This window comes from Gorilla gorilla, chromosome 18 (assembly GCF_029281585.2).
Source record: "Gorilla gorilla gorilla isolate KB3781 chromosome 18, NHGRI_mGorGor1-v2.1_pri, whole genome shotgun sequence".
Classification (NCBI taxonomy): Eukaryota; Metazoa; Chordata; class Mammalia; order Primates; family Hominidae; genus Gorilla; species Gorilla gorilla.
In genome coordinates this window covers 37,170,769-37,195,752 of record NC_073242.2, presented here as the reverse complement: position 1 = coordinate 37,195,752, position 24,984 = coordinate 37,170,769, and the positions used below count along the sequence as shown (strand labels likewise).

The following is a 24,984-nucleotide window of genomic DNA, read 5'->3' as shown; positions in this document are numbered from 1 at the left end:
CAGTCCTGCGCGAGTCGCCACCCTTTCCAGCCTCAGGGTCATCTGATACTTGAAGTAGGAAGTGCAGGAGTGGCTACCTGCAAGGGCTGAGGCTGCAGGTCCCGCTGCGGCCACAGGGCAGTGGCCTAGAGACGGCCGGGGACAGAGCCAGCGCGGGGGTGGGGCGTCAGGGCCAAGCTCCTGCGCGCATTCAGAGACAGCACCAGGGAGAGGTGGAATGCGTGTGTTTATGTAGGTAGAAAAAGTGCACAGAACAGTGAGGGTGCAGGGAGCAAGGACGTCCTGGCCTGGCCTCCGATTCGCTGGAATTGCAAGGACCCTCCCCCAGTCAGGGGGCTCCCTAAAGGGTGGGAATAGAGTGGAGGCCCGCACGGGAGCTCTTGTCTGTGTGCGATCCACTTTGTGGGCGTGTGGGTTTAGGTCTGGCTGGGCCTTTTCTGAACTTGACCCCTGAGGACTCATAGTACCTTAGGGGCGGGGCTCTCCAGTGGGTGGGGCCTCCCGCTCTGAGAGCAAGGCCTCGGGGTCTGGAGGACCCGGCTTTTCCGGGAGGGCGCGGCCTCCGGGGGAGAGGGCGAGCCGAGCGGGCTGTCAGCCGAAGAGCTTCAGGAAGCAGGGCTGGCAGTAGGGCTTGCCGGCGCGCTCCTGGAAGGAGCCCTTGGTGAGCGGGCGCAGGCAGAAGGTGCATGTGAAGTGGTCCGGGTGGAAGCGGCGACCCAGGGCCGACACGCAGCGGCCGGTCACGGGGAGGCCACACGTGGCGCACAGCGAGCCGCGTCGTGCGTGGAAGTGGTTCTCGCACAACGGGCGGCCCTCGTGCTCGAAAAAGCTGCCTCCCGAGAAGGGCGCGAAGCATTCCTGGGGAAGGGAAGCCGCGAAAGAGGACAGGCAGGTCAGCGGCCACTGCCAGACAACGCGCGTTACTAGCGGATAACGCCCTGGGACCCCGCAGCCCGCCCTAGACTCGAAGAATCCCGTCCAGTGGGACCCTGCCCGGAAAACTCGCCCCACCCGAGGTTCCTAGCAGCGCCTCCCGTGACCCGCCCCCCCAAGGGCCCGCCCCCTGCCCTGCACCCTTGACCCGCCCCTCCAAGGCCCCGCCCCACAGCCCTGTACCCTTGACCCGCCCCTCCAACGCCCCGCCCCGAAGCTCGCACCCTGCAGACGAAACAGTCCGGGTGCCAGAGCGCGCTGAGCGCCGAGATGTAGTTATCCAGGATGGGGCCCTGGCAGCCCTGGCAGCGCGGGGCGAACAGCTGCAGGAAGTCCCGGCGGCAGTAGGGGCGGCCCTCGCGCTCGTGGAAACCTAGGAGAGGGAACCGAGTGGGCTGAAAGCAAAGGGTGCGGGCGGGACGGGGGACCCACAAGACCTGAGATCTGGGGCCGAAGGAGGGGCAGTCCGAGGGAGCCTTGGGGAAGGAGGAGCCGGGTCTATGGCGGGACAGAGCGGGGAGGGCTGGGATCCGGAGTCTGTGTAGGAGAGGGCAGGGCCAGAAGAGAGCAGAAGGAAAACCATGGCCCTGAGGACTCCGGAGGTCGGAGGGGCTGGGGCGAGACGTCGAGGGGACCCGCAGCTTTTAAGGTGGGAGTCGAGTTCACTCTCACCCTCATCTCCGAAGGGCTCCCCGCAACTGACGCAGCAGAAATGCTCTGGGTGCCAGTGAGTGCCCAAGGCGGTCACCATCTTCTGCAGGGAGGGAGAGGGCACTCAGCGCGGCCTCCGTGCCTTGGCGCCTTCCTCTCCCGCGCGGAACCCGGGTGACTGGACTAAAGCATGCGTGGGGGGAGGGGGAGAAGATCTAACTAGGAACGTGGGGGTCAGAAAGGAAGAGTGGAGTCCAAGGGGCCGTGGACATTGCCAAGGGGAAGGGGTAGGGGTGGAGTGGGGTATCGCGGGTGGGGCGGGACCCATGCGGTGGAGGCCAGTCCCACAGCTCTCCTGGTGAGATAGGGCGGGCTCGGTGCGGCCGGGCGGGGCTCACGTGTCGGATGGGCTGGTTGCAGAAGCCACATCTTGGCGAGAAGCGCTCAAAGTAGCACTCGGGGCAGAAGGGGGCTCCATCCTTCTCGAAGAAGCTGCTGCCTCCCAGGGCGGTGGAACAGCCTCCGCAAACGAAGTGCTCGGGGTGCCAGGCGCGGCCCAGAGCCGTTACCACCTGCGAGTGGGAGGTGAGGCGGGTCAGAGCGGCTCTGACAACCACATGCCCAGTGAGGCAAGATTTACGCGGCGTTTTTCGAGTCCTCTCTGAGCGATCAGAATAAAGAATCCAGTATTCGAGATCACGTAGCCTATAAGCGATGGAGATCTAGCTCCCGTCTTCCGTCTTCCAGCTGCGCTCCAGGATTGACCTATACATGAGGCACAGCAGGCACAGCGCCTGGAGCCCACAATACATTTAGGGGCCCATAAAAACGTTTTAATTTTTTTAAAATCAGAATACGATCAGGCTGGGTGGCTCGTGCCTCTAATCCTAGCATTTGGGAGGCTGAGGTGGGAGGATTACTTGAGCCCAGGAGTTTGAGACCAGCCTGGGCAACATGGCGAAACCCCATCTCTACAATAAATAAATAAAATTAGCTGGGCGAGGTGGCGGGCGCCTTTAGTCCCAGCTACTCGGGAGGCTGAGCTGGGAGGATCGCTTGAGCCCAGAAGGTCGAGGCTGCAGTGAGCCACAATCGCACCACTGCACTCCAGCTTGGGTCACAAGAGTGAGACTTTGCCTCAAAATAAATAAGAGGGAGGAAGTGAAAAATCCGTTTTTAAAAATTCAGAATAAAAAAATGAACTAGAAGAAAATGCTGTAATACACAATAATAACATACCCATCTTTACACCAAAACAGGCATAAAAATCTATTTATTTTAATGGACGAAGGGACTTATGAAGATGAAAGTGCCTATGATCCAGAAAAGTCACAATGCCACCCTCCTTTGCTGAGATGGGCAATTCTGGGCTGGGAGTCAGGTACTTGATCTAGCAGGGGGCACTAGGTTAACCCCTAGGCACAGCTGTTGTCAATCACATCTGCTCAGTCAATAAGACAAGGACCAGTGAACCCAGTCCAGACTCTGACGGAGGAAGAGAGAGCCTTTGTAGATGCCTGAGAGATGTTGGGTGGAGCCACAGAGTGTTTTGTGAAGATCAGATGAGATGAGGGTTTGTAAAGGAGTTGGCACAGTGCCTGGCACACAGTAGGACCACAATAAATGGTAACATGGTTGGAATTTTCACCCTACCACTAACCTGCTGTGTGGTTCAGAGCTTCAGTTTCCTCATCCATAAAACATAAGTAATAATGATACCCACTTCCCAGATTAACTTACTAAAAGGGAACAGCATAAAGCCCAGCTCTCACTAAAGATGGGTCTGTGACAGGTCTCTGCCTCCCTTCTCACAAGGCTCCACTTACTTGCCCAGCAATAGGTTTATTGCAGGAGCCACAGAGGCCTTTGGCCTGGGTGGGAACACCCCGGCGGCTGAGGTCAGACTGCAGCAGCCCCAGCATGGTGTCTAGGCTGCCCTTGCCAGTCGGCTCTGGTGGGGATGGGGAGCCCTCATTTGTGGAGCTCACCACCGGTGGCTGGGTTGGCCCAGAGGCTGGAAGCTGCAGCGGGGAGGACATGAAAATTGAGTCAGCAAGGCAGCAGATGTGGAATTGTCTAGAAGGGGTTGGGGAGCCACAAATGGACACTGGCCCACTGCCCAACTCACATGGTTTTGAACGCGGAAGTCAGAGAGTGAGGCCATCAGTCTATCCAGCTCCAGAGTGGCTGAGGTGGCAGAAGCCTTTGGGAGGCCAGGAGACAGGCTGGAAGGGCTGTGAAGAACATGCTTGTGTCATCTCAGAGCCTCCCAGAGCAACGCTCCCTCTAGTGACTCAGATATCCAGGACTCATCTCTCAGCCCTGACAACGACGCCAAACTCACAGGGTGGGTCTTTTCTTATCTTCAGACTGGTCCTCCTTCTGCTCTCCTGAAGCCACCTTGCTAGATGGGAACTGAGACATGATTTCATCTGGAGAGAGGAGAGGAGGACGCTACATATAGGGCCATGCTCAACGCACCCTCACACTTGAGGCTTTAGGTCCCTTTAACTGCTACTCTGGGAAGTGTATTCCTCTTAGTCTCTGCCCCACCCTTCCCTCCCCTGCCCCTATCGCATCAAGGCCTCTCTCAGTCACCCTGGTACCTGTGATGTTGAACTGAGTGGCATTAAGTTCCTGAAGCAACCGATCTAGCTCACAGAGCCCAGTACCCAAGACACCGCTGGAAGAGGAGAATGGAGGGGCCGCCGGGGCTGCAGGCTTTGGGGACCGAGGCTTGCATACCGTGCTGGGAAGCAGAGTGGGAGCCTGGGTTCAGGGGTGGGGAATCCAAGCCTCCTCACCTGAGACTCAGTTGGCCCCCATGCCCTGGTTTCCAGGCCCCTCACCTGTACAGGTGGTCCTTGTCCCCCGAGGCTCCTGAAGACTCCCCAGACCCTGTCTACAGAGTGGAGACGCACAGGTGGGATGACAGGCCTGCACTCTGCCCCACTGAGGCTGAGATCCCCATAGACCAGGCCGAGCCTGGCCCTAGTGGCTGCCCCAGTCCCCAACATCCGATCTCACCTGTGGCTGGTGGCCATAGGATGGGGGAGGGGTGAGAGGCTCCGCAGGGCGCTCTTTGGGAGTCCCTGACCTTGGCATGTGCGAGGTGGTAGTCTCCAGGTCAGAGAGCAGGGCATCTGCAGGAAGAGGCCATCAGGGAGAGAGACAGGGGTCACGGTTAGATCAGAAGATAAGGTTCCCAGTGGGCAGTACTGGAGAAGGACAGAAGCCAGTATTAAGAGAAGAGGTCACAGGGCCAGAGCCAGGCAGAGCACTGCTCGAAGGGTAGCAAGGAATATTTATGACCAGAATATCCCAGTTGCTAACGCTTGGAGCCAAGCACAAACCCAGCCTCCTGATTATTTTATTCTCCCCATCTTCTCTGATGCAGTCAAAATGGGCTCTTCACCCAAGCCAAATTTGGCTCCCCTCCAAATTGCTCCATTGGCCCAGTGTCTGGCCCCCAACTTTCTGATTGGACGCTCTCTCTTCCATGCTGGTTAACTCCTTCCTCTACCTACACAGGCCCCGCCCAGCCTGGCCACTCCCAGGCCCCTGAGTCCCGCCCTGCGCTCCTCACTGGCGCTTCGCTGGGACCTGCCTTCTGATTGGCTGTTTATCTGTGGTACAGCGTCAGTTACCCCTACCGAGCAGCGCCCTCTACCGCCAGGGGCCGGAAGCCCCTCTCTCCCGTGGAGCGCACAGCCTTCCAGCCCCAGGCTTCGCAGGGAGGACGAGATACCTGGGTTCCCCTTCCGGACAAGACACCTCTCTCCATCCCTGCATCCCCAGATCCGGGTCTTTTGAGCCCTTTCACTTCCAGAGCCCAGAAGTCCTGCCCTCAGTCTTCGTCTCTGAGCACCCGCGTGAAACCCTGAAGCCTTCGCGGGCGCCTAGGCACTCTTGAGCTACTATTCTCTTCCTTGCCTCAAGGACCTGACCCTCACCGTGCTCAGGAGCCCTTAACTCCTCCTCTCCCAAAACTCTGGTGCAGGCAGGCCCGCTTTTTTTCTCCAAAACTTGATGCCAGACTTTCCCGTGCCCTCTACTTTCCCGGTCCCCGGGCCGAGGCCCCTTTAACCCCTCCCTCCCCAGAGCCCCGCGCCCGGGCGCCCGCGGGCGCCGCACCTCCCGTTCCATCTGCCGCAGCCTGGGATGGAGGAGCACAGCGAGGGAAGAAGGGAGGGAGCGGCCGGCCCAAGAAAGGCAGGAAGGGAGAGGCAGGAAGGGGGACGTGGAGTTGGAAAGGAGGCGCGGGCAGAGGCGAAAAGCAGAAGTAAGAAGACAGGGATGGGGAGATGCGGGAGAGCGACGGCGGGGAGGCAGCTCTGGGCAGCGGTGAGGGGCCACGGACCCGGGGATCCGGCCCCACTCACCCAGGTCCTCCATGGCGGGGCGCGGGCCGGTGGCGCGGGGCGAACAGGGCGGGGGCCGTGTCCGGTGGGGGCGGGAGGCGGGGGACGTCCGGGAGCTGGAAGCCCGGCCGTGACCATGTAAGGAAGCCGGGACCCGCTGAGATGGGGATGGGGGGGCGATGAACGGGGGAACCCGAGGTGGGGGCGTGGAAAGGAGGGAGCGCCCCGGCCCACCCGAGCCCAGCCCGCCGGCCTGCCGCGGAGGCGGCCACACCCCAGCCTTGGCCTCAGCTGCAGGGAGCCCCAGGAGGCCAGAGCCAGAGAGAAGTGGCTTCTCCAGACCAAGCCCCAGAGCCGCTCCCTAGGGAGACTTACAGACACGGACTGAGGCCCCCAAACAGACACCGCCCAAAGCCAGCGCCTGAGTCCTAGACAAGAGCCTCCCTCCCACCCATGCCATTCCTGGGAGACTTGTCCCAGACGGAATTTTTGGATTGGTAGCAGGAGTGATATTCTAAGGCTCAATTAGACCTCAGGTTCAGAGACCCTCCCATCGGAGACCCTGACAGATAGAGGCCCCAAGAGGCATACATACCAGACACAAAGAAATCTGAGGGACGGGGACAGACACAGTGAACCCACCCACAGACTCTATACTAGGACCTTCCCTCCAAGACTTGGTCATGGACACACGTAAACTCGAACCCAGGCGCAAGCCCCTTGCAAATTCGGGGAAAACACTCCCAGGCAACCAACCCCCAGCCAGCCTGCAAGACAAAGCCCTTCCTCAACAGTGAGGTGGCCCAGGCCTGCTCTGAAACAGCCCTTTCCCAAGTTACTGATGAACTCAGAGCAGAAAGCAAGACACAGTCTCCAGCCACAAAGTAGCAAGGCCTTCCCTGGACTGAGACCCTGAGAAACGAGGTGGAAACGAGAGGCCCTAGAGGTAGTTATGGACAGACAACTGTGCTGCAGCCACTCTTCTGGACAGATCTGAGCACTGGAATGTGAGTATCAACCCAGCAGCAAATCGGAACAACCTGGGGAGCTTTTTAAAATGCCAGATGGGCATGGTGGCTCACACCTATAATCCTACCTCTTTGGGAGGTCAAGGCGGGCAGGTCACTTGAGGTCAGGAGTTCAAGACCAGCCTGGCCAACATGACAAAACCCCATCTCTACTAAAAACACAAAATTAGCTGTGCATGGTGGTGGGAGCCTGTAATTCCAGCTACTTGGGAGGCTGAGACAGGAGAATTGCTTGAAGCCTGGAGGCAGAGGCTGCAGTGAGCTGAGATTGTGCCACTGAACTCCTGAGCAACAGAGGAGACCCTGTGTCAAGAATAAAAAAGAAAAAGAAGAAAAAATGGGCAAACGACCTGAATAGACAGTTCAAAGAAGTTATATAAATAGCCAGTGATTACATGAAAAGATCCTCAACATCATTAGTCCCCAGAGAAATGCAAATCAAAACTACAATGAGATGCCACATCATACCTATTAGGATGGCAATAACAAAAAAGACAGGTAATTAGGCAAGGAGCAGTGGCTCACGCCTGTAGTCCTAACACTTTGGAAGGCCGAGGTGGGTGGATCACCTGAGGTCAGGAGTTCGAGACCAGCCTGGCTAACATGGTGAAAACAGTCTCTACTAAAAACACAAAAAAAAATTAGCCAGACATGGTGGTGGGCACCTGTAGTCCCAGCTACTTGGGAGGCTGAGGCGGAAGAATCCCTTGAACCTGGCAGGTGGAGGCTGCAGTGAGCTGAGATCGTGCCACTGCACTCCAGCCTGGGCAACAGAGCGAGACTCCATCTCAAATAATAATGATAATATTTTAAAGGCCAGGCTCAGTGGTTCACGCCTGTAATCCCAACACTCTGGGAGGCCGAGGCGGGCGGATCACCTGAGGTCGGGAGTTCGAGACCAGCCTGGTTAACTTGGCAAAACCCCATCTCTACTAAAAATACAAAAATTAGCTGGGTGTGGTGGCAGGCACCTGTAATCCCAGCTACTCGGGAGGCTGAGGCAGGAGAATCACTTGAACTCGGGAGGCAGAGGTTGCAGTGAGCAGAGATTGTGCCACTGCACTCCAGCCTGGTGATAGAGTGAGATTCCGACTCAAAAAAAAAGCTGAAAAGAAAGAGGTAATTAGCAAGTTTTTGTGAGGATATGGAGAGATTGGAACCCTCACACATGGCTGGTTGGAACGTAAAATCATTCACTAACTTTGGAAAATGGTCTGGCAGTTCCTCACATGTTTAAACATAGAGTTATATGATCCAGCAATTTCCCTTCTAGATATGTAACCAAGAGAAATAAAAGCATATTCCACAAAAAAACTTGTACGTGAATATTCATAGCAGCATTATTCATAATAGCCCCAGAGTGGAAACCACCCAAATGTCCATCAACTGATGACTAAAGAAATGAAAGTGGCATATCCATGTCTTAGTCTGTTTTGTGCTGCATCGTAGAATGCCTAAGGCTGGATAATTTATAAAGAATAGAAATATCTTTCTTTGTGTTCTAGAGGTTGGGAAGTCCAAGATCAAGAGCCCTGCATCTGGTGAGGGCGTTCTTTCTGCCTCATCCCACAGCAGAAAGCGGAAGGGCAAGACAGTGCAAGAGAGGGGGTGGGGTGGGGGCAGAACCCATCCATTTATCTATCAGCTGTCCACTCCCTTGATAACTAACCTACTCATGCAACAATGCCATTAATCCATTCATGAGGGAAGAGCCCACATAACCTAATCACTTCTTAAAGTTCCCACCTCTCAACAGTTGCATTGGGGGTTAAGTTTCCAACACATGAACTCTGGGGTACATGTTCAAACCACAGCAATCCATAAAGTGAAACTGTATTATTCCTAATAAAAAGAAATGAGATGCTACAGTGTGGATGAACCTTGATAACATTAAGCTATATGAAAGAAGCCAGATATGAAAGATCACACATCGTATGATTCCATTTATATGACATGTCCAGAATAGGTCATCTGTAGAGATACGATGTAGATTAGTGATTGCCTAGGGTTGGGGGAAAGGGAGTGTTATGGACTGAATGTTTGTGTCTCCCCCACATTTATACATCAAAGTTCAACCCTCAGTGTGACTATATTTGAAGATAGGGCCTGACTGGGCACGGTGGCTCACGCCTGTAATCCCAGCACTTTGGGAGGCCAAGGCAGGCAGATCACCTGAGGTCAGGAGTTCGAGACCAGCCTGGCCAACATGGTGAAACCCCATCTCTACTAAAAATACAAAAAAAGTTAGCCGGGCATGGTGGCACCTGTAATCCCAGATACTTGGGAGGCTGAGGCATGAGAATTGCTTGAACCAGAGAGGCGGAGGCTGCGATGAGTCAATATTGCATCACCACACTCCAGCCTGGGTGACAGAACAAGATTCCAAAAAATAAAATAAAATAAAATAAAATAAAATACCGATGCCCAGTCCAATGTGAGCAAAAAGGCCCCAGGCATCAATAGTTTTTCAAAGCTCACTGCTTGGTTCTAATGCATAGCCTGAAAACCAGAGACCTGGACCAACACTCACAGAGGCTCAGAGACAGCAAGTGCCAACCTCAGCTGCCCAGAAGCAAACCTTGGCAGGCCCAGTGCAGCTCTCCCCAAAATCAGGCTGCCACTGAGGAGTCAAAAATCTGCAAGCCAATTATTAAAAAGTAAAAGAGCAACAGATGTTGGCATGAATGTGGAGAAAGAGGAATACTTATACACTGTTGGTGGGAATGTAAATTAGCTCAACCTCTATGGAAAACAGCATATTTCTCAAAGACCTACAACTAGAACTATCATTTGACTCAGAAATCCCACTAACGAGTATCTACCCACAGGAAAAGAAATCATGTAAAAGACAGCTGGACTCGTTGTTTATTGCAGTACTATTCACAATAGCAAAGTCATGGACCCAACCTAAGTATCCATCAATGGGTGACTGAATAAAGAAAATGTTGGCTGGCACAGTGGCTTGTGCCTATAAATCCCAGCATTTTAGGAGTCTGAGGCAGGAGAACTGCTTGAACTTAGGATTTTGAGACCAGCCTGGGCAACATAGCAAGACCCTGTCTCTTAAAAAAAAAAAAGGAAAATGTGGTACATATACACCATGGAATAGTACACAGCCTTAAAAAATGAAATAATGTCCTTTGCAGGAACATGAATGGAGCTGGAGGCCATTATCCTAAGTAAACTAACTCAGACACAGAAAACCAAATACTGCATGTTCTCCGTTATAAGTGGGAACTAAGCAATGGGTACACAGGGGCATGAAGATGGAAACAGACACTGGGGACTCCAAAAGGGGGGCGGGTGGGTGTGGGGCAAAGGCTGGAAAATTACCTAGTGGGTATAGTGTTCACTTTGGGTAATGGGTTCACTAGAAACCCAATCCTCCCCAGTACACAATACACCCCTGTAACAAACATGCACGTGCCCCCTGAATCTAAAGCAAAATAATAGTCAAAAAAAAAAAAAAAGATCTGGAAGCCAGATGATGGAGACCCTGCCTTGGAGACCAAAGCAATGTGAGCCCTTCCCTCTCCTCAACGCCAGCACAGGTCTTTGTCTGTCTCTGGGCATGACTAAGACAGGGCTCAGAGATTCCCTCCACAGCAGGTCTTCCCTCAGACAGACAGCAGTAGGACACGTGGCCCAGGAGATGAAAAGGGAGCCAAAGAATGGGGGCTCAAGATGGGCAACAGTCAGTAATGCAAAGGCCTTCAACACATCGTCAGACTAACAGCATTCCCTCAGCACAACCCTTTCAGCCCCAAGCAAGGTCTGTGTGTCCAGTTGGGTTGCTATGTCAGAGCAGTGAGGCCCTGACAGCAGGAAGCAGGCTTCCCCTGGGGCCCAAAACCACATCCTAAGCAGCAGCCTGGGAACTCAACCCTGTCCCAATACTTATTAAACTGTCACATGCAAGGGTGGTCTGTGTCCAGACACAAAGACCTGAACAAGACCCTGCTTGGTGGGCGAAGAAACAGAAGCAGACACACCACACAACACAGGTATCCAACTCCAAAGTGTTTAATCTCAATTCCAGAGGTCTGGGCCAGGCCAGGCACCTGGGGCTCTGGGCTGTTCTGCTTCTCTGGGCCCTACGCCCAGAACCTGGCCTTGGCTTCTCGCTCCCGGGTCTTTAGATCGTCATCTTGGAGTCCGGTTCCATGTTCTCAACGCTCCTCCATGACGACTCCTTCTGCTCAGCCTCCTCCCTTGCCAGTCTCAGGGAGGATCCTTCACAACCAATTTATCCTTGGGTCCCCTTCCCAGGGGACGTCAACAGTCTAGGCAGGGACCCTTGCCCCCAACTCAATCCCCATCACCACAGCCAGCAAAGCCTCCGTCAGGGGCCCTGCCTCTTCACCTGCTGCCTCCACAAGCCCCACCAGGGCCAGACCCCGCTTCCTCGGGCACTGCTCTGACCCCAGTGTCCAGCGGGCACAGTGGGCAGCCAGCCGGGGCCGGCCCAGGCGGAACACCTCACCCACTGACTCCGGGCCACCCTGGGGTCCCAGGTGGATGCGGCCCACAGCCTCTTCCAGCTCCTCCTCCAGCCCAGGCAGTAGGAAACGGCCAGCGGCCTCCAGTGCCTCCTCGGCCTCTGAACCCAGCAGGGGCTGGCCTGGTGGGGGCACGGGCCCCAGGGCAGCCCCACACCCCCGACAACCATGCAAATGATGCAGGACAGGCCAGGCTGCACCAGGCGACAGACCTCGCAGGGGCACCAGGTCCATCTGGGCTTCTGCAAAGCTGCCTGACAGCAGGGCCCGGAAGAAAGGGGAGGCGGTGGCTGAGGCCGCTCGCTGGGCAGGGAGCTGGAGGCCTGAGTCCAGCAGGAAGTGCAGGTCGGGAGCTGGGACAGGGGCTGGGCCCAGCAGAGGTTCATAGAGGCAAGGGGAGGGTGAGTCTAGGTCCATGGGGACTGCCTGTGGGACAGCTGGGCTCACAGTGGGAGACACCAGGTCTTGGAGGCAGGAAAGGGAGTCCGCGGCAAAGAAGAGGAAGAGCGGGTGTGGGGCCGGCCGGGTCAGCGCTGCAAGGAGGAGCCGGAGGCCACCCTGCTCCAGAAGCAGCCGGCGCCACAGAGAGGGCTTCCTACAGGGAAGAGAGGGCCTTTCAAAAGGTGGGCAACGGGCCTGGGAAACACAGCACTCCTCCCCCAACCCCGCAAGGCACCCACTTCCCACTCACCGGCAGATGAAGGGCAGGGTCAGCGCGCAGGCCACTCGGTCCTCAGGGCTCCCAGAGAGCAGCAGGTGCGTGAGGGCCCCAACCCCAAAGGGCGACTCAGCCTGAACCGTCAGGTTCTGCAGTAGCCTCTCCCCTGTGAGTGGAAAGCTTGTCAGGCTGGGAGCTGGGGTCTAAGACAGGTGGGGTGAGTGAGATAGGGCTCTGGGCCCGTGAGATGAAGGAGGGTGAAACCTCTGGGTGAGAAATCAGGGCACTGAAGAGACAGTGCTGGGCTCGGGATGCTGGGAACCTGAGGTCCAGGACAAGGACAGAAGGTGGGACAGTCAGGGTGTAAGTCTGGGCCCCTGAAGTGTGGGCGGCAAGCCACCCAGGCGCCGAGGCAAGAGACGGAGGACACGAGCTGTTCCAGTATAATACAATATAAAACAAGAATAGTTATACCAGATATAGATCTTAGAGATATATGAATATCATTAATCATTAGTTTGTAGTAATTACTCTTTATCCCAATATTATAATAATCCTCGCTCTACAATCATAACCTGGGAAAAACCAGGCCATACAGAGATAGGAGCTGAGGGGACATAGTGAGGTGTGACCAGAAGACAAGAGTGCGAGCCTTCTGTTATGCCCGGACAGGGCCAGCAGAAGGGCTCCTTGGTCTAGCGGTAACGCCATGAAGCAGCCTGTGGTCAGGGCACAGCAGACAGGGCAGTCCCTGGCAGTGCTGGGGGTGATGGTGAGGCTGGGGTTCACAGGTCAGCGTGCTGGTGGGGAGCAGTCAGGACAGTGCTGAACCAATGGCAAAGCCAGGAAAGAAGCACAGACCAGCCCAGATCCTGGGCGCGGGGCTGCATCTAGAGTTAGGGTATCTGGATCCCAGGGCTAGGGCAGAGGACACAGCAGAACTCTGCCTGTGGGCCCATGGAGGGACTGGAACGCCCTGCTCCCCACCCCACTCTGGTGACAGGTTGTCTGGAGGACGGGCTGGGGAGGACAGGTGAGTGGGAAGGTGAGGTTCTGGGCCCATGGAAGCCATGGGGGAGGATGGGGACTCACATGGGGGCAAGGAGACGGGTGGGTGTGTGAACTCACCCAGCTCTCGGTGCCGGCTGTGGAGAGTGGGCCGGGCACGTGGTGCCGGCCAATCGTCAGGCGCCACCCCCAGCACCAGCCAGGCCCGCAGCAGCGCCGCGCCATAGCTGCGCACGAAGGCCTCGAGGCAGGCAGGGTTGCAGGTGAGGCGTGACAGAATGCGCAGTGCACGTGGGCTGGGCGGGCCCGGTGCGCCGGTCACATAGGTCAGCAGGCCGTACAGCGCCGGGCCGGTCACAAGTGCCCCACTTGGGTCAGGGGCCTGGGAAAAGCGCGACAGCAGCAGCAGGGCTGGCCCTTCGCGTCCCCAAGGCTCCTCGATGGCGGCGGCGGGGCTGCGGCCCGGAGTGCGTTGGGTGCGTGGTGCCCGCAGCGAGGTCGGGGTGGGGGCGGGGCTGGCCTGCTCCATGGGCTCGGGCGGACACTGCTCAGGAGACCAGTCGGGGGAGATGTCATCAGGGCCCGTGGCATAGCCCTCGGAGATCAGCCACGACCTGTGGAGGGCAGAAAGGGAAGGAGACTGAACCCAGAGCCAAGGTTAAGGGGCAGAGTCCAAGAGGCGTGAGGCGTCTTTTTTTTTTTTTTTTTTTTTAAAGAAACGTGGTATCCCTCTATAGCCCAGGCTGGAATGCAGTTGTGGGATCCTAGCTCACTGCAGCCTTGAACTCCTGAGCTCAAGTGATCCTCCCACCTCAGCCTCCCAAGTAGCTGGCACTACAGCTATGTGCCACCACACTCAGCTAATTTTTTAAATGTTTTGTAGAGATGGGTCTCGCTATGTTGCCCAGGCTGGTCTCGAACTCCTGTGCTCAAGCGATCCTCCTGCCTTGGCCTCCCAAGGTGCTAGGATTACAGGCGTGAGCCACTGCATGAGCTAAAAGCTGTCTTGGAGGGAGGTAAAGCCAGGGGAGAGGAGGAGGGCGGAGAAAGGGGAGAAACGGAAGTGAGAGGGAGATAGGACTAAAACCTCATTCAGTAATTACTGATGCCTGTCACGTGCCAAGCCGTTCTTTAGGTGCTGGGTAGAAGCACTGAACAAAGTGCCTGTCCCCCTGGAGTTTATGTTCCAGTGAGAAGAAGCAGACAAGAAGTAAGAGTACCATGAGTTATGTTAGTGTGGGGCTAGTGTAGAGTACAGGGGTCGTGGAGAAAATAAAAAGGAAATAGGAAGCGCTGGGGGCTGGGCATGGTGGCTCACATCTGTAATCCCTACACTTTGGGAGGCTGAGCCGGGAGGGTCACTGGAAGCCAAGAATTCAAGACCAGCCTGGGCAACAAAGCGAGATCCCCAACTCTAATGTTTAAAAAAAAATAAAGAGTTCCTCAGCTTTCCTGTGTTGCTTCAGCTCATGAGTGATGGTAAGAGAGTAAGAACTTGGACTCCAGAGCCCACCATCTTAACCAGCGTATATCCCACCTCCCAGTGAACTTGTCTGGGGCCCAAAGTTCAAAGGTGCTGGCGTGGAACCAAGGTTAAAAGGTAGATCCAGCCAGTGCAGTGGCTCACGCCTGTAATCCCAGGACTTTGGGAGGCTGAGGCGGGTGGATCACCTGAGATCAGGAGTTCGAGACCAGGCTGGCCAACATGGTGAAACCTTGTCTCTATTAAAAATACAAAAATTAGCTGGGAGTGGTGGCCGGCACCTGTAATCCCAGCTACTCGGGAGGCTGAGGCAGGAGAACTGCTTGAACCAAGGAGGTGGAGGTTGCAGTGAGTGGAGATGGCACCACTGCATTCCAGCTAGGCGACAGAGTGAGACTCTGTCTCGAAAAAAAAAAGGTAGACCCAGGGGAGTGGAGTGTGTTAAATAGGAACTGGCAGGTGGTCGTGTGGGAATCAGGAGTCTGGGTTATAAAAGTCTTATTCAGACAGAATGGGGGTGGAGGTAGTGAAGAGGACCAAGACAGACACAAACCCCACATCACTGCACTGCTCACCCTCCCAAGCCCTGAGGCAGGGACTCACCTGAGGCTCCGGAAGCTTCCACCCTGTGCCCGCTCAGGGGTCCTCTCCTCAGGGAAGTCCCAGGAAGCAGCTTCTCTTCCCTCTTCTTCCTCCTCACCAGCCTCACCACACAGCTGCCCAGCCAGGAGAGGCACAAGTCCCAGAGCCTGCAGCCGGCCCAGGGCCCCACTGTCATACAGAAACCCCACAAGGGCAGCCACAATACGAGGGTGCCATGCGCTTGCACGAGGGTCCCGCAGCAGGCCCATCAGTAGATCCAAGCCACCAGCATCCCGCAGTCGGGCCCGGTTGATGGCCTCACGACATAGGAGGCACACAGCCCGCACCAGGGGCTGCTGGGAGGTTGGGCTAGCTCCATTAGGATCCCGGCGCTGCCGGAGCTCATCTACCAGCACCTCCACGCCACCAGCATTGCCCAGTGCAGGCCGAATCAGGCCCTGGGCACACAGGTTGGCGAGGATCAGAATGGTTCCCTCGCGTACTGCCCGCTTGGGGTGGGAAGCCAGGCTGACGAGTGGGCCCAATCCCCCACCCAGACTTAGCTGCTCAGCACAGGCCCGGGAGCAGCCTCGGCTGAGTTCCAGGAGGGCACGGACGAGGGCTAAGGTCAGTGCAGCATCTGGGGCAGTGGCCAGGAGCTCGGCCAGCGGGCGCACTGCTCCCTGCTGTGCCAAGGCCAGGCGGTGCTGGGGTGAGTCTGCCAGGTTACGGAGGGCACGCACCACGCTCTGTAGGCACTGCGAGTCCTGGCAGGCTGTCAGGCTCTCCACAAGCAGGGGAACAGCACCTGAGGGCAGGAAAGGGGAGCACAGAGGGTGAACAAGGACAGACACTCAAGCCTTTCTTCTGCCCCGAGCCCTAGCAGACCCCAACCTCACAGCCTCTCACCAGCACAGTGGATGTCCCCACAGCTCTCAGGTTCCATGGCTAAGTTCCCCAGGGCACGGGCCGTTCGGTTCTGGATGCTGTCTGTCTTCATGCACTGAAGAATGGTCACTGCAAGGACAGTTTGGGCTTGTGAGGGTTCTACCCCTTACTGTCTCTCACATCAATAACCTGGAGAATGTGGCCTGAGAGGGCCTGGAAGGCTTTCAGAAGAGGCTAATGGTCGGCAGGGCACCGTGGCTCAAGCCTGTAATCCTAGCACTTTGGGGGACCAAGGTGGGTGGGTCACTTGAGGTCAGGAGTTCAAGACCAGCCTGGCCAACGGGGCCAAACCCCATCTCTACTAAAAATACAAAAATTATCTGGGCATGGTGGTACACGCCTGTAATCCCAGCTACCCGGGAGGCTGTGGCAGGAGAATTGCTTGAACCCAGGAGGCAGAGGTTGCAGTAAGCTGAGATCGTGTCACTGCACTCCAGCCTGGATGACAGAGCAAGACTCCATCTCAAAAAAATAAAAAGAAAGAGGCTAACACTCGGGCTGGGTCTGGAGGGGTACACAGGAAGGTATTTGCCAGAAGCACGGTGGATGGGGGTGTGAGAAGGCATTTCAGGTTTGGAAGCAGCCTTTCCAAAGGCCCAGAGGTAAGATACAGTGTCTGTGAAAGGCTTCAAATGTCAGGCCAAGGGGTCAGGACTTGAATGTGAAGGCACTGGGGGCCACACAAGGGTTTTATGAAGGGGAGTGACATGATACAATCTGGCATCCATAGGGAGAATGCATTATGGGGAAAGAATAGGAAGGGGGGAGTCAAAAGGCTGTCATAATAGTCCAAGCATGAAAAGACAATAGCTTGAACCAACCCAGCTACTGGCATCACACAGCACAGAGATACCAGTCTCTGGGCACACAATGGAAGTAGGAAAAGAGAGAAGCAGATAAATTCAGAAGATATTTAAGATGAAAAATAGTAGCTGAATGATGGGGGTTATTTAATAACCAAAGCTTTTGTCAAACATATACGGTCCAGATACATTTTATGTAAATTTTAAATATATTAATGCTTCCCTTTATCCGAAAAGTTAAGATGTCATCAAAACTAGCATAATTTCGTGGAAGGCAGGTAGTGACATGTAAACTGCTTTCACACATTGCCACTAGGAGGCACCAATTTAGCTGGTAAACAGAAAAGCTTATATTTTGCTAGGATTTGTTCTTACTGTGCTGGTTTTAATTATTTTTATTTATTTTTTCCTGCTTCCTAAGCGACTACTGATTTGTTTGGTTTTCTAAGATACGAGGTCTTGTTACGTTGCCCAGGCTGGAATGCAGTGGCTATTCACAGGCAGTCATTGTTCACTGCAGCCTCAACCTCCTAGGCTCAAGGGATCCCCCCGCCTCAGCCTCCCAAATAGCTGGAACTACAGGCGCGTACTACTGCACCCAGCTTATGCTAGTTTTTAATAACTTGAAATACGTATCATGCTTAGAATATTTGCATATTCGTGCTATATTTGTACTTCGTTTTCTCCCCACTCTGATTTTTTGAGGTAGCTATTATTGCCCCATTTTACAAGGAATCCTAGCCTCGGAGGGGTTAGGTGACTTTTGCAAATCTCCCTTTCTGAACCACTACACCTTCCAGCTCATCAGTGGGGCTTCAGAACCTTGCACAGGGCCGGACACATAGTGGGCACTGAATGTCTGCTATGAACATCATAACTGGACGATAAGAATCATCTGAAAAAGTCACCAAATAACTCTTTGGCCTCCGCTAGTCCAGCTTCGAAAGAAGTCCTCAACAACCAATTCCTAGATAATGGCTACAATTATCTGGTCTGGGAGGGCTCTCTCTCATCTATAGAGAGTGCAGTGACGTCACGGGGCACAACAGATTGAGAAACAGGAGCGATGCGCCATCACAAAGCACGTTATTCCGGGATAGGACACAAAGAACTCCAGACTGCCCGGGTCCAGAGAGCAAGGGAGTTGCAAACCTAATCTTTCTAGGAAACGGGGGCGGAGCACTTACCCAAAGGGAGTATACCTCCGAGTCTGCGCACTTCGGTCCGGCACGCCCCTTCCGTACAGCAATCGGCTAGGATGCTGAGCGCCAAGTCCAGCGTCTTGCGCAGGCGCACTGGCGGCGTAGGACTAGACGACGACACAGCGGAGGGGGCGGGGCCCGACGCGGGGGCGGGGCTAGAAGCTGCCGACGCGGCCGACGAGGGGGCGGAGCCGGGGCCTGCCTGGGATGGGGCGGAACCCGCTGCAGCCGCTCGCCGTAGCAGCGCGAGTAGGGGGCGGAGCCCGCCGCGTGCCCGGAAGCGCTCGATTCCCCCCGCTGCCTTGATGTGGCGCGTGCGGAGGGCTAGGAGCGCGCGGCTCAGGGGTGTCTCGTTGGTCGCTGGGTCCTTTTCCCCACCCAGAGCCTCCCCGGCCGCCGCCGCGAGCTGCGCGAGGCAGAACGAGAGCGAGTCCGTGAGGGTTGGCTTCGCAGCCGCCATCTTGGCTCGGGCCTCAGACTCCGCCCCGCTTCTCGCCGCTGATCCCAGGGAGCGGAACTGGAAGACAGGGAAATCGTCGGGCACCGCCTCGCTGACGCTGTTTAGCGCCACCGCAGCGATGCAAGTCGGAAGTTGTAGTTCTCGACCCCGGAAGTCTCCTTGCACACGAGGCGCGGCGGTACCTTAATCGCAGCGCATCCTGGGACGTGCGGGCGGTGCATGAGGGAGATGTGGTCCGCGTCGAGCTTCTCACGCCTACCTCGGGAAGCGCTGGAAACTCTTCCAGGGCCCTCCAGGTGGGCCGGGGCCTCCGAACAGCCCAGAAGTCCGACCACGGAGCCTTCGTGCCGTGCTCCGCCCCCGGCGTGCACTCGGCGGGGACCGCCTTTCCTCCTCTAGGCTCGCTTCGCTGCCCCCCAGCGGTGGTGCGGCCCGGCCTTGGGACGGACTCCGAGAACCCCGAGCCGGGCCGAAAGTGCGGGGTCCTGACCGCGCCGCAGACGGGGAGCCCTCGCTCGGTCAGAGGAAGAAGAGGGTTAAACCTACCGAGAACGTTCGCTGCCGCTTCCTAGAGTGACGGGCTTGTGGAATTTTCCGTTTCCGGAGCTGGACCCCGGTGTCCCGAGTGTCCTCCGCTCTGGACGTGCTCGTGAGCTCAGGAGCTGGCATCTAGGAAACGGGGCGTTCTTCACCCACAGCGCAGTCGGCCGCGCCAGAAGAGGCGAGGGAGAATCCGGACGGGGCGGGGCGGCGGGGGAGCGGCACATTCGCATCCCGGGGAGCCCCCAGGTCACCCCTGGATTGTGAGGTGGCTCCGCCTGAGCAGCCCTTCCTGGTGTGGTCGGGGCAGCTGCCCGCCCGGAAAATGGTCAGGCTCTAGCCCTGGGGAGGAAGAAGCCTTTGCCAAGAGCAACCGTCTACAAGCCCCAAAACCTGCGAGTGCCGGAAGTGTGGACTGACCACAGCCTGCCTCCCCGGCTTCATTCACCACCAAGGCAGCCCCTCTGGTGACAAGCCTTACCGTTGTCCGGGTTATGGCAGAAGTTTCCGATGTGGCTCTGATCTGGTTAAGCACCACTGGGTACACACCGGTGAAAAGCCGTACTCCTGCCCCGAGTGTGACCATCGCTTCGGCCCTATGCCTGTGTCTAGGGTGGTAAGACTTTCAGCATCAGCTCCAACCTGATCCAGCACCAGCGCGCTCACACCGCTAAAAGCCTTACCGCTGAGGGGACTGCGGCAAGAGTCTCAGCCTTGGCTCCAACCTGTTGCAGCATCTGCGCTCCACATGGGTGAGAAGGCCTCTAAGTGCCTTGTTTGTAGTAAGAGTTTTGTGCACAGTTGGAATCTGCTGCGGCACCAGCACAGTCACAAAGTCCGGAAACCTGATGCTTGGTGGTGAGTGTGGCCAGACCTTCGGCCACAGCTCCCACCTGCCCATCCACTAGGCGGCCCACAGCAGCGAGAACCCCTGCGTCTGCCTGCAGTGTGGCAGGGCCGTAGCGCAAAGCTCCAACCTGGGCCAGCACCAGCGGACGCACTAGGGCGGCAGCCTCTGCAAATAGCCCTGGCTTCAATTTTAGCTGAAACTTCAGCTCTGACTTTGGTTCGGACTTCAAGGAAATGGAAGGAACCAGGATCTCCAAGCAGACCCCCTTCTGCTCCTTTAGGGCTGTTGATTTTAGAGCTAATGATGGGATTCGGTTGGGGCGAGGGGATCTCCACATCTTTTTGCCCAACCCTTTGCTAAGTCAAGGAACCCCAGTCTGGGCTGGGCATGGTGGCTCATGCCTGTAATCCCAGCACTTTGGGAGGCCAAGGTTAGCGGATCACTGGAGGCCAGGAATTCGAGACCAGCCTGGCCAACATATTGAAACCCTGTCTCTACTAAAAAAAAAAAAAAAAAAAATGCTAGGCGTGTTGGCTCTTGCCTGTAATCCCAGCTACTCGGGAGGCTGAGGCAGGAGACTCACTTGAACCCCGGGAGGCAGAGGCTGCAGTGAGCGAAGATCGTGCCACTGCACTCCAGCCTGGGCGACAGAGAGTGTCTCAAAAAAATAACAAATTTAAAAATTGTTTTTAACAAAGGAGCCCCAGTCTGGAAGAATCAGAACACTAGATCTGTGATCACTGCCTTCAAAGAGCCCAGTCAGCTGAGAGGGCTTAGGTTTGTTCTTTGAAGTTACAAAGACAGAACGTCGACCAGCTGAAGGGAGAGTTTTGGAATGGCAGGAGCTATCCAGCGTGGACCCAGCTGCCTGCAGATCTGGCAGTAGCTGACACAGTCCCTTCACAGGCCTAGGGAGTGATGGAGTTAATCACACCTAGAACAACAGCTACCTCTTCCCAGAGGAATGGGACCAGAAATCAGGCAAGCCCCTGTGAGGAGTTCCATGGCAGCGCGCAGGCGGGGCATTCCTAACCTCCAGAGGGAACCATGGGGGATCCTGTGTTCTGGCAGATGGGCCAGAGAATTTGAACTTGGGACCATTGTGTGAGCCCTGGGTGTGTGAGCCCTTCAAAAGTCCTCTCAGCACGTGAGAACTATCATTATGGGTGATGCTAGGGTGGTGGGGGCCCCAGAACAGACCTGTATGTTGAGTTCAGGGGTTGCTTTGTTGCATTTCTGGGCAGGGGCAAGAGGCCCAGGGTTTGTCATCTGCCCCTTCCCCTGCCTTATCCCCTTCCCTTCCAAGTTCCTCAGGCTCCTTTTCTGCCACTCTGTCAAGAGAGGGAAGAGTGGCAAAGAGTCCTTTGTGCCTGGACATTGGGGACTGAACATGGCCCTTTTGCCTGGGCATTGCCCAAACATATATTTTTACTGGCAAAACTTTGTGTATGTGGGAGCCAGGGGTAGGCTTCCCAAAGCACCTGCCTGTGCTCAGAGTAGAGACCAAGCTCTGAGGCCCTTCCCTTCCCTGCTGGGGGAGGGAGTTGTCTGTTTCAAGGACCTAATGTCCACCGCTTGTGGGACAGTCCTACCATCAGTCCAGGCATCTGGTCTGCTGCCCCCAAATTTTACCATCTTTTTTTTTTTTTTTTTGAGACGGAGTCTCACTCTGTTGCCCAGGCTGGAGTGCAGTGGCACGATCTCAGCTCACTGCAACCTCCACCTCCTGGGTTAAAGTGATTCTCCTGCCTCAGCTTCCCGAGTAGCTGGGACTACAGGCTTGCACCACGACGCCAGCCAGTGTGTGTATTTTTAGTAGAGGGTTTCACCAGCCCTCTACTAAAGACCAGCGTCTAGTTGGTCAGGCTGGTCTCGAACTCCTGACCTCAAGTGATCCACCCGCCTCAGCCCCCCAAAGTGCTGAGCCACCACGCCCGGCAATTTTGCCATCTTTTATCAGGCCTTCTGTGTCGAGGACGCTACCCACATAGAGTAGAAGCTAAAGGGAAGGGATGTGAAGTGACCTCACCCTCAGCTTCTAGCTCATGGTGTCAAGGCTTGTGTGACCTTAGACACGTCTGCCTCTTCTGAGCCTGTTTCTTCATCTGTAAAACAGGGATGGGAGGTTGTGGTAAAGATTCCACAGCAACACTGCACACGCATGAAGTACCTGGGCCAGGGATGACTCGGCAGACCTCAGTTTCCCTCTGCCTCCTGCCTAGAGCTGTTAGCAAGCATCCATTATGCGGCTCACACAAGAGCTCCCCCCGGAGGTTACAGAAGTGAAGGCAGCAGCCCCAGTCCGTGGGTAGCCTGTTGCCCCTTGAAGGAAACAGACGCAGTATCAGCAACACAGAGTGAATGACACCAGGGTGGCGAACGGGCCTTTCCTGGAGCAAATGAGGGAGGCTTCATGGAGATGACATGTAATGAACAGCACTCATCTCAGGCTGGGAGCAGCACATGCCCCCGGCAGGGAGTCAGTGATGAGGTATGGGGTTCTTGACATCTTCCTCACCCAGGACCCTTCAGAGAGTACGAGCCAGGGTTTGAGTGAAGGGCCTGAGCCCAGCACATGCATGGTAGGCACTCAAAGGATAGTTGTCATGATCAGGTCCTTTTTACACTGCTTACTAGTGGCCTTTAAGCCTCAGTTTCCTCAGAGTTGCCTTGAGTGAGTGTCAAGTGTTGTAGAACTCTGCAAAATTCATAACTGCTTAAGAATATTAGGTATGCGTAGAGTAGGCTTGGAAGGAGGATTGGTTTGCAGAATCCCTTTCAGAGACCTGTAATCTAATTTCTCACATTAGGGCAAATACTCCTGGGACCCCTCTCCTCTCCAATTGCATAAAACAGGTTCTGACCGGAACAGGGAGGCAGGCCAGACCTCAGAAGCAGAGGGACGGGCTTAATCTAACAGGAGTTTATCCCATGTCCTGCATCCACTGTACCCTGTGCTGGGTTTAGAAGTAGCTCCACTGTCCAAGCTTGTGACCCAGTGCCCAAGCCCGAGATGGGAAACACATTTGTTTTGGCTGTGTGTGTGTGTGTGTTTTCAAACAAGCCAAGATTTTTACTTTTTGAGGTTCCATTTTGTTGCCCAGGCTGGTCTGAAACTTCCAGGCTCAAGCGATCCCCCTGCCTCAGCCTCCCAAAATGCTGGAATTACAGGTGTGAGCTACCATGCCCATTTATTTATTTATTTATTTATTTTTGAGACAGAATCTCACTCTGTCATCCAGGCTGGAGTGCAGTGGTGCAATTGTGGCTCACTGTAGCCTCAACCTCCTGGGCTCAAGTGATCCTCCCACCTTAACCTCCCAAGGAGCTGGGACTACAGGCATACACCACCACACCTGGCTAATTTTTTGATTTTTAAAAAATGTTTTGTAGAGACGGGGTCTCACTGTGTTGCCCAGGCTGGTCTTGAACTCCTGAGTTCAAGTGTTCCTCTGGTCTCAGCCTCCCAAAATGCTGGGATTACAGATGTGAGCCACCTAACCTGGTCTTTTTATTTTTTTAAAGAGCCAACATTTAAATAAGGAGATTTCACATCACAGTCGATTTCTGGGGCTTGGTTTGTTGTTTGCTTTTTTTTTTTTTTTTTTTAATTGAGACAGGATCTTGCCAGGTTGCAGGCTGGTCTTGAACTCCTAGGCTCAAATGATCCCCTGCTGGCTGGGCGCGGTGGCTCACGCCTGTAATGCCAGCACTTTGGGAGGCCTAGGTGGGCGGGTCACGAGGTCAGGAGATCGAGACCTTCCTGGCTAACAAGGTGAAATCCTGTCTCTACTAAAAATACAAAAAATTAGCTGGATATGGTGGCAGGCGCCTATAGTTCCAGCTACTCAAGAGGCTGAGGCAAGAGAATGGCATGAACCCAGGAGGCAGAGCTTGCAGTGGGCGGAGATCCTGTCACTGCAATCCAGCCTGGGTGACAGAGCAAGACTCCGTTTCAAAAAAAAAAAAAGAAAAGATCCCCTGCCCCGGCCATTCCCTCCCCCACCCACCTCAGCTTCCGAAAGTGGTAGGATTACAGGCGTCAGTCACCACACCTGGCGTGCTTTATTATTTATATCAGAAGATGCTGCAACATTGGATCTTTATGGCAGCAGTTTGTTGAGTAGTGGCTGTCCTGGACATAGGAACAGGGACACTCCCTCTTGCATCCCTGACTCAGCACGTTTCATATGTGTTACTTGCCTGTCCCCTGCAGAAAAGTACTTGAGGTTACAGTCTCCATCCCACCCCACTGTGGGTGAGAAGGACCTTTCCATGCAGTGAAGGCACTTTTCCCCTTTCCTTCACCCCTTCCTGTTCCCTACTCTGCCATTTTCCTTCTTCTCCCTCAGAACTCCTCTGTGAAATACCTGGCCTCCTTCCCTGAGCCTCCCTGTCTCCCTGCCACCCCATCTCCACTCCGTGCTATGACATCACCCCATAATTTGAAGCTCCTTTCCCTATCTGAAGGGAGGCAGAGACAGAGTGCACAGGCTCAACTAGGCAAGGCAGACCCTTGCATGCCTGGGTCAGAGGTCAGGGTCTCTGGCACACATTCCTCCCAGAGCAACTGTAGGAAGCAAGCCAGTACAGAGGTACTCTAAGCGCTAGACAGGAGGGGGTAGGAGTCGGTAACATCGTCTCCTCTGGGCTGGCCCTGCTTCTGCTTAGCTCTGGGCATAAGACTGACTCCAGTACAGTCACAGTTATGTCTCTGAGCTCACCCAGTCCTGGGTTCCAGGTTCCCAGCTCTGAGCCTGGCAAGACACACACAGGCTGGTGCTGTGGGATGTCTTGGTACGGTGGCTCACACCTGTATTCCCAGCGCTTTGGGAGGCAGAGGTGGGCAGATCACCTGAGGTCAGGAGTTCAAGACCAGCCTGCCCAACATGGTGAAACCCTGTCTCTACCAAAAATACCTGGATGCTCAGCTGTGGTGAGGCAGGCGGTTTTGGAGGGGTACTTGGGATGCTGGAGG

At 55.4% G+C, this 24,984-nt stretch overlaps 2 protein-coding genes across 6 annotated transcripts; both read right to left on the bottom strand.

The window, feature by feature from the left end:
* Positions 1-209: 209 nt before the first annotated feature.
* On the bottom strand, positions 210-7,278 carry TGFB1I1 (transforming growth factor beta 1 induced transcript 1). Its single transcript, XM_063700167.1, has 11 exons — positions 5,967-7,278; positions 4,612-4,727; positions 4,434-4,486; positions 4,191-4,333; positions 3,929-4,016; positions 3,713-3,818; positions 3,411-3,605; positions 1,983-2,156; positions 1,606-1,687; positions 1,158-1,306; positions 210-858 (listed from the first exon to the last, which is right to left on the bottom strand). The coding sequence occupies exons 1-11, from the start codon at positions 5,977-5,979 to the stop codon at positions 592-594; spliced, it is 1,386 nt and encodes a 461-aa protein (XP_063556237.1). The 5' UTR covers positions 5,980-7,278; the 3' UTR covers positions 210-591.
* A 3,702-nt stretch (positions 7,279-10,980) lies between these two features.
* Positions 10,981-20,519, bottom strand: ARMC5 (armadillo repeat containing 5). 5 transcript variants are annotated; one of them, XM_019012233.2, is made up of 8 exons: positions 19,638-19,787; positions 19,163-19,285; positions 18,142-18,673; positions 16,113-16,220; positions 15,225-16,011; positions 13,259-13,752; positions 12,164-12,296; positions 10,981-12,067 (listed from the first exon to the last, which is right to left on the bottom strand). In XM_019012233.2, the coding sequence occupies exons 1-8, from the start codon at positions 19,740-19,742 to the stop codon at positions 11,257-11,259; spliced, it is 3,093 nt and encodes a 1,030-aa protein (XP_018867778.1). In that variant the 5' UTR covers positions 19,743-19,787; the 3' UTR covers positions 10,981-11,256. The 5 variants fall into 5 exon arrangements, with proteins under 5 accessions (XP_018867778.1, XP_055221958.1, XP_055221960.1 ...); XM_055365983.2 differs by having other exon boundaries at positions 10,981-12,085; positions 18,799-20,519; XM_055365985.2 differs by having other exon boundaries at positions 18,799-20,519.
* Positions 20,520-24,984: the final 4,465 nt, after the last annotated feature.

Excerpts from the sequence above, each read along its gene's own strand:
- TGFB1I1 (XM_063700167.1), bottom strand. Across the intron at positions 4,487-4,611 it reads CCTATGGCCACCAGCCACAG|ACAGGGTCTGGGGAGTCTTC; the intron begins GTGAGATCGGAT and ends TCCACTCTGTAG. Across the intron at positions 1,688-1,982 it reads GCAACCAGCCCATCCGACAC|AAGATGGTGACCGCCTTGGG; the intron begins GTGAGCCCCGCC and ends CCCTCCCTGCAG.
- ARMC5 (XM_019012233.2), bottom strand. The coding sequence starts at position 19,742 with ATGGTCACACTCGGGGCAGGAGTACGGCTTTTCACCGGTGTGTACCCA. Across the intron at positions 18,674-19,162 it reads AGCGGCAGCGAACGTTCTCG|TTCCGCTCCCTGGGATCAGC; the intron begins GTAGGTTTAACC and ends CCTGTCTTCCAG. Across the intron at positions 12,297-13,258 it reads CAGCCGGCACCGAGAGCTGG|GGGAGAGGCTACTGCAGAAC; the intron begins GTGAGTTCACAC and ends TTCCACTCACAG.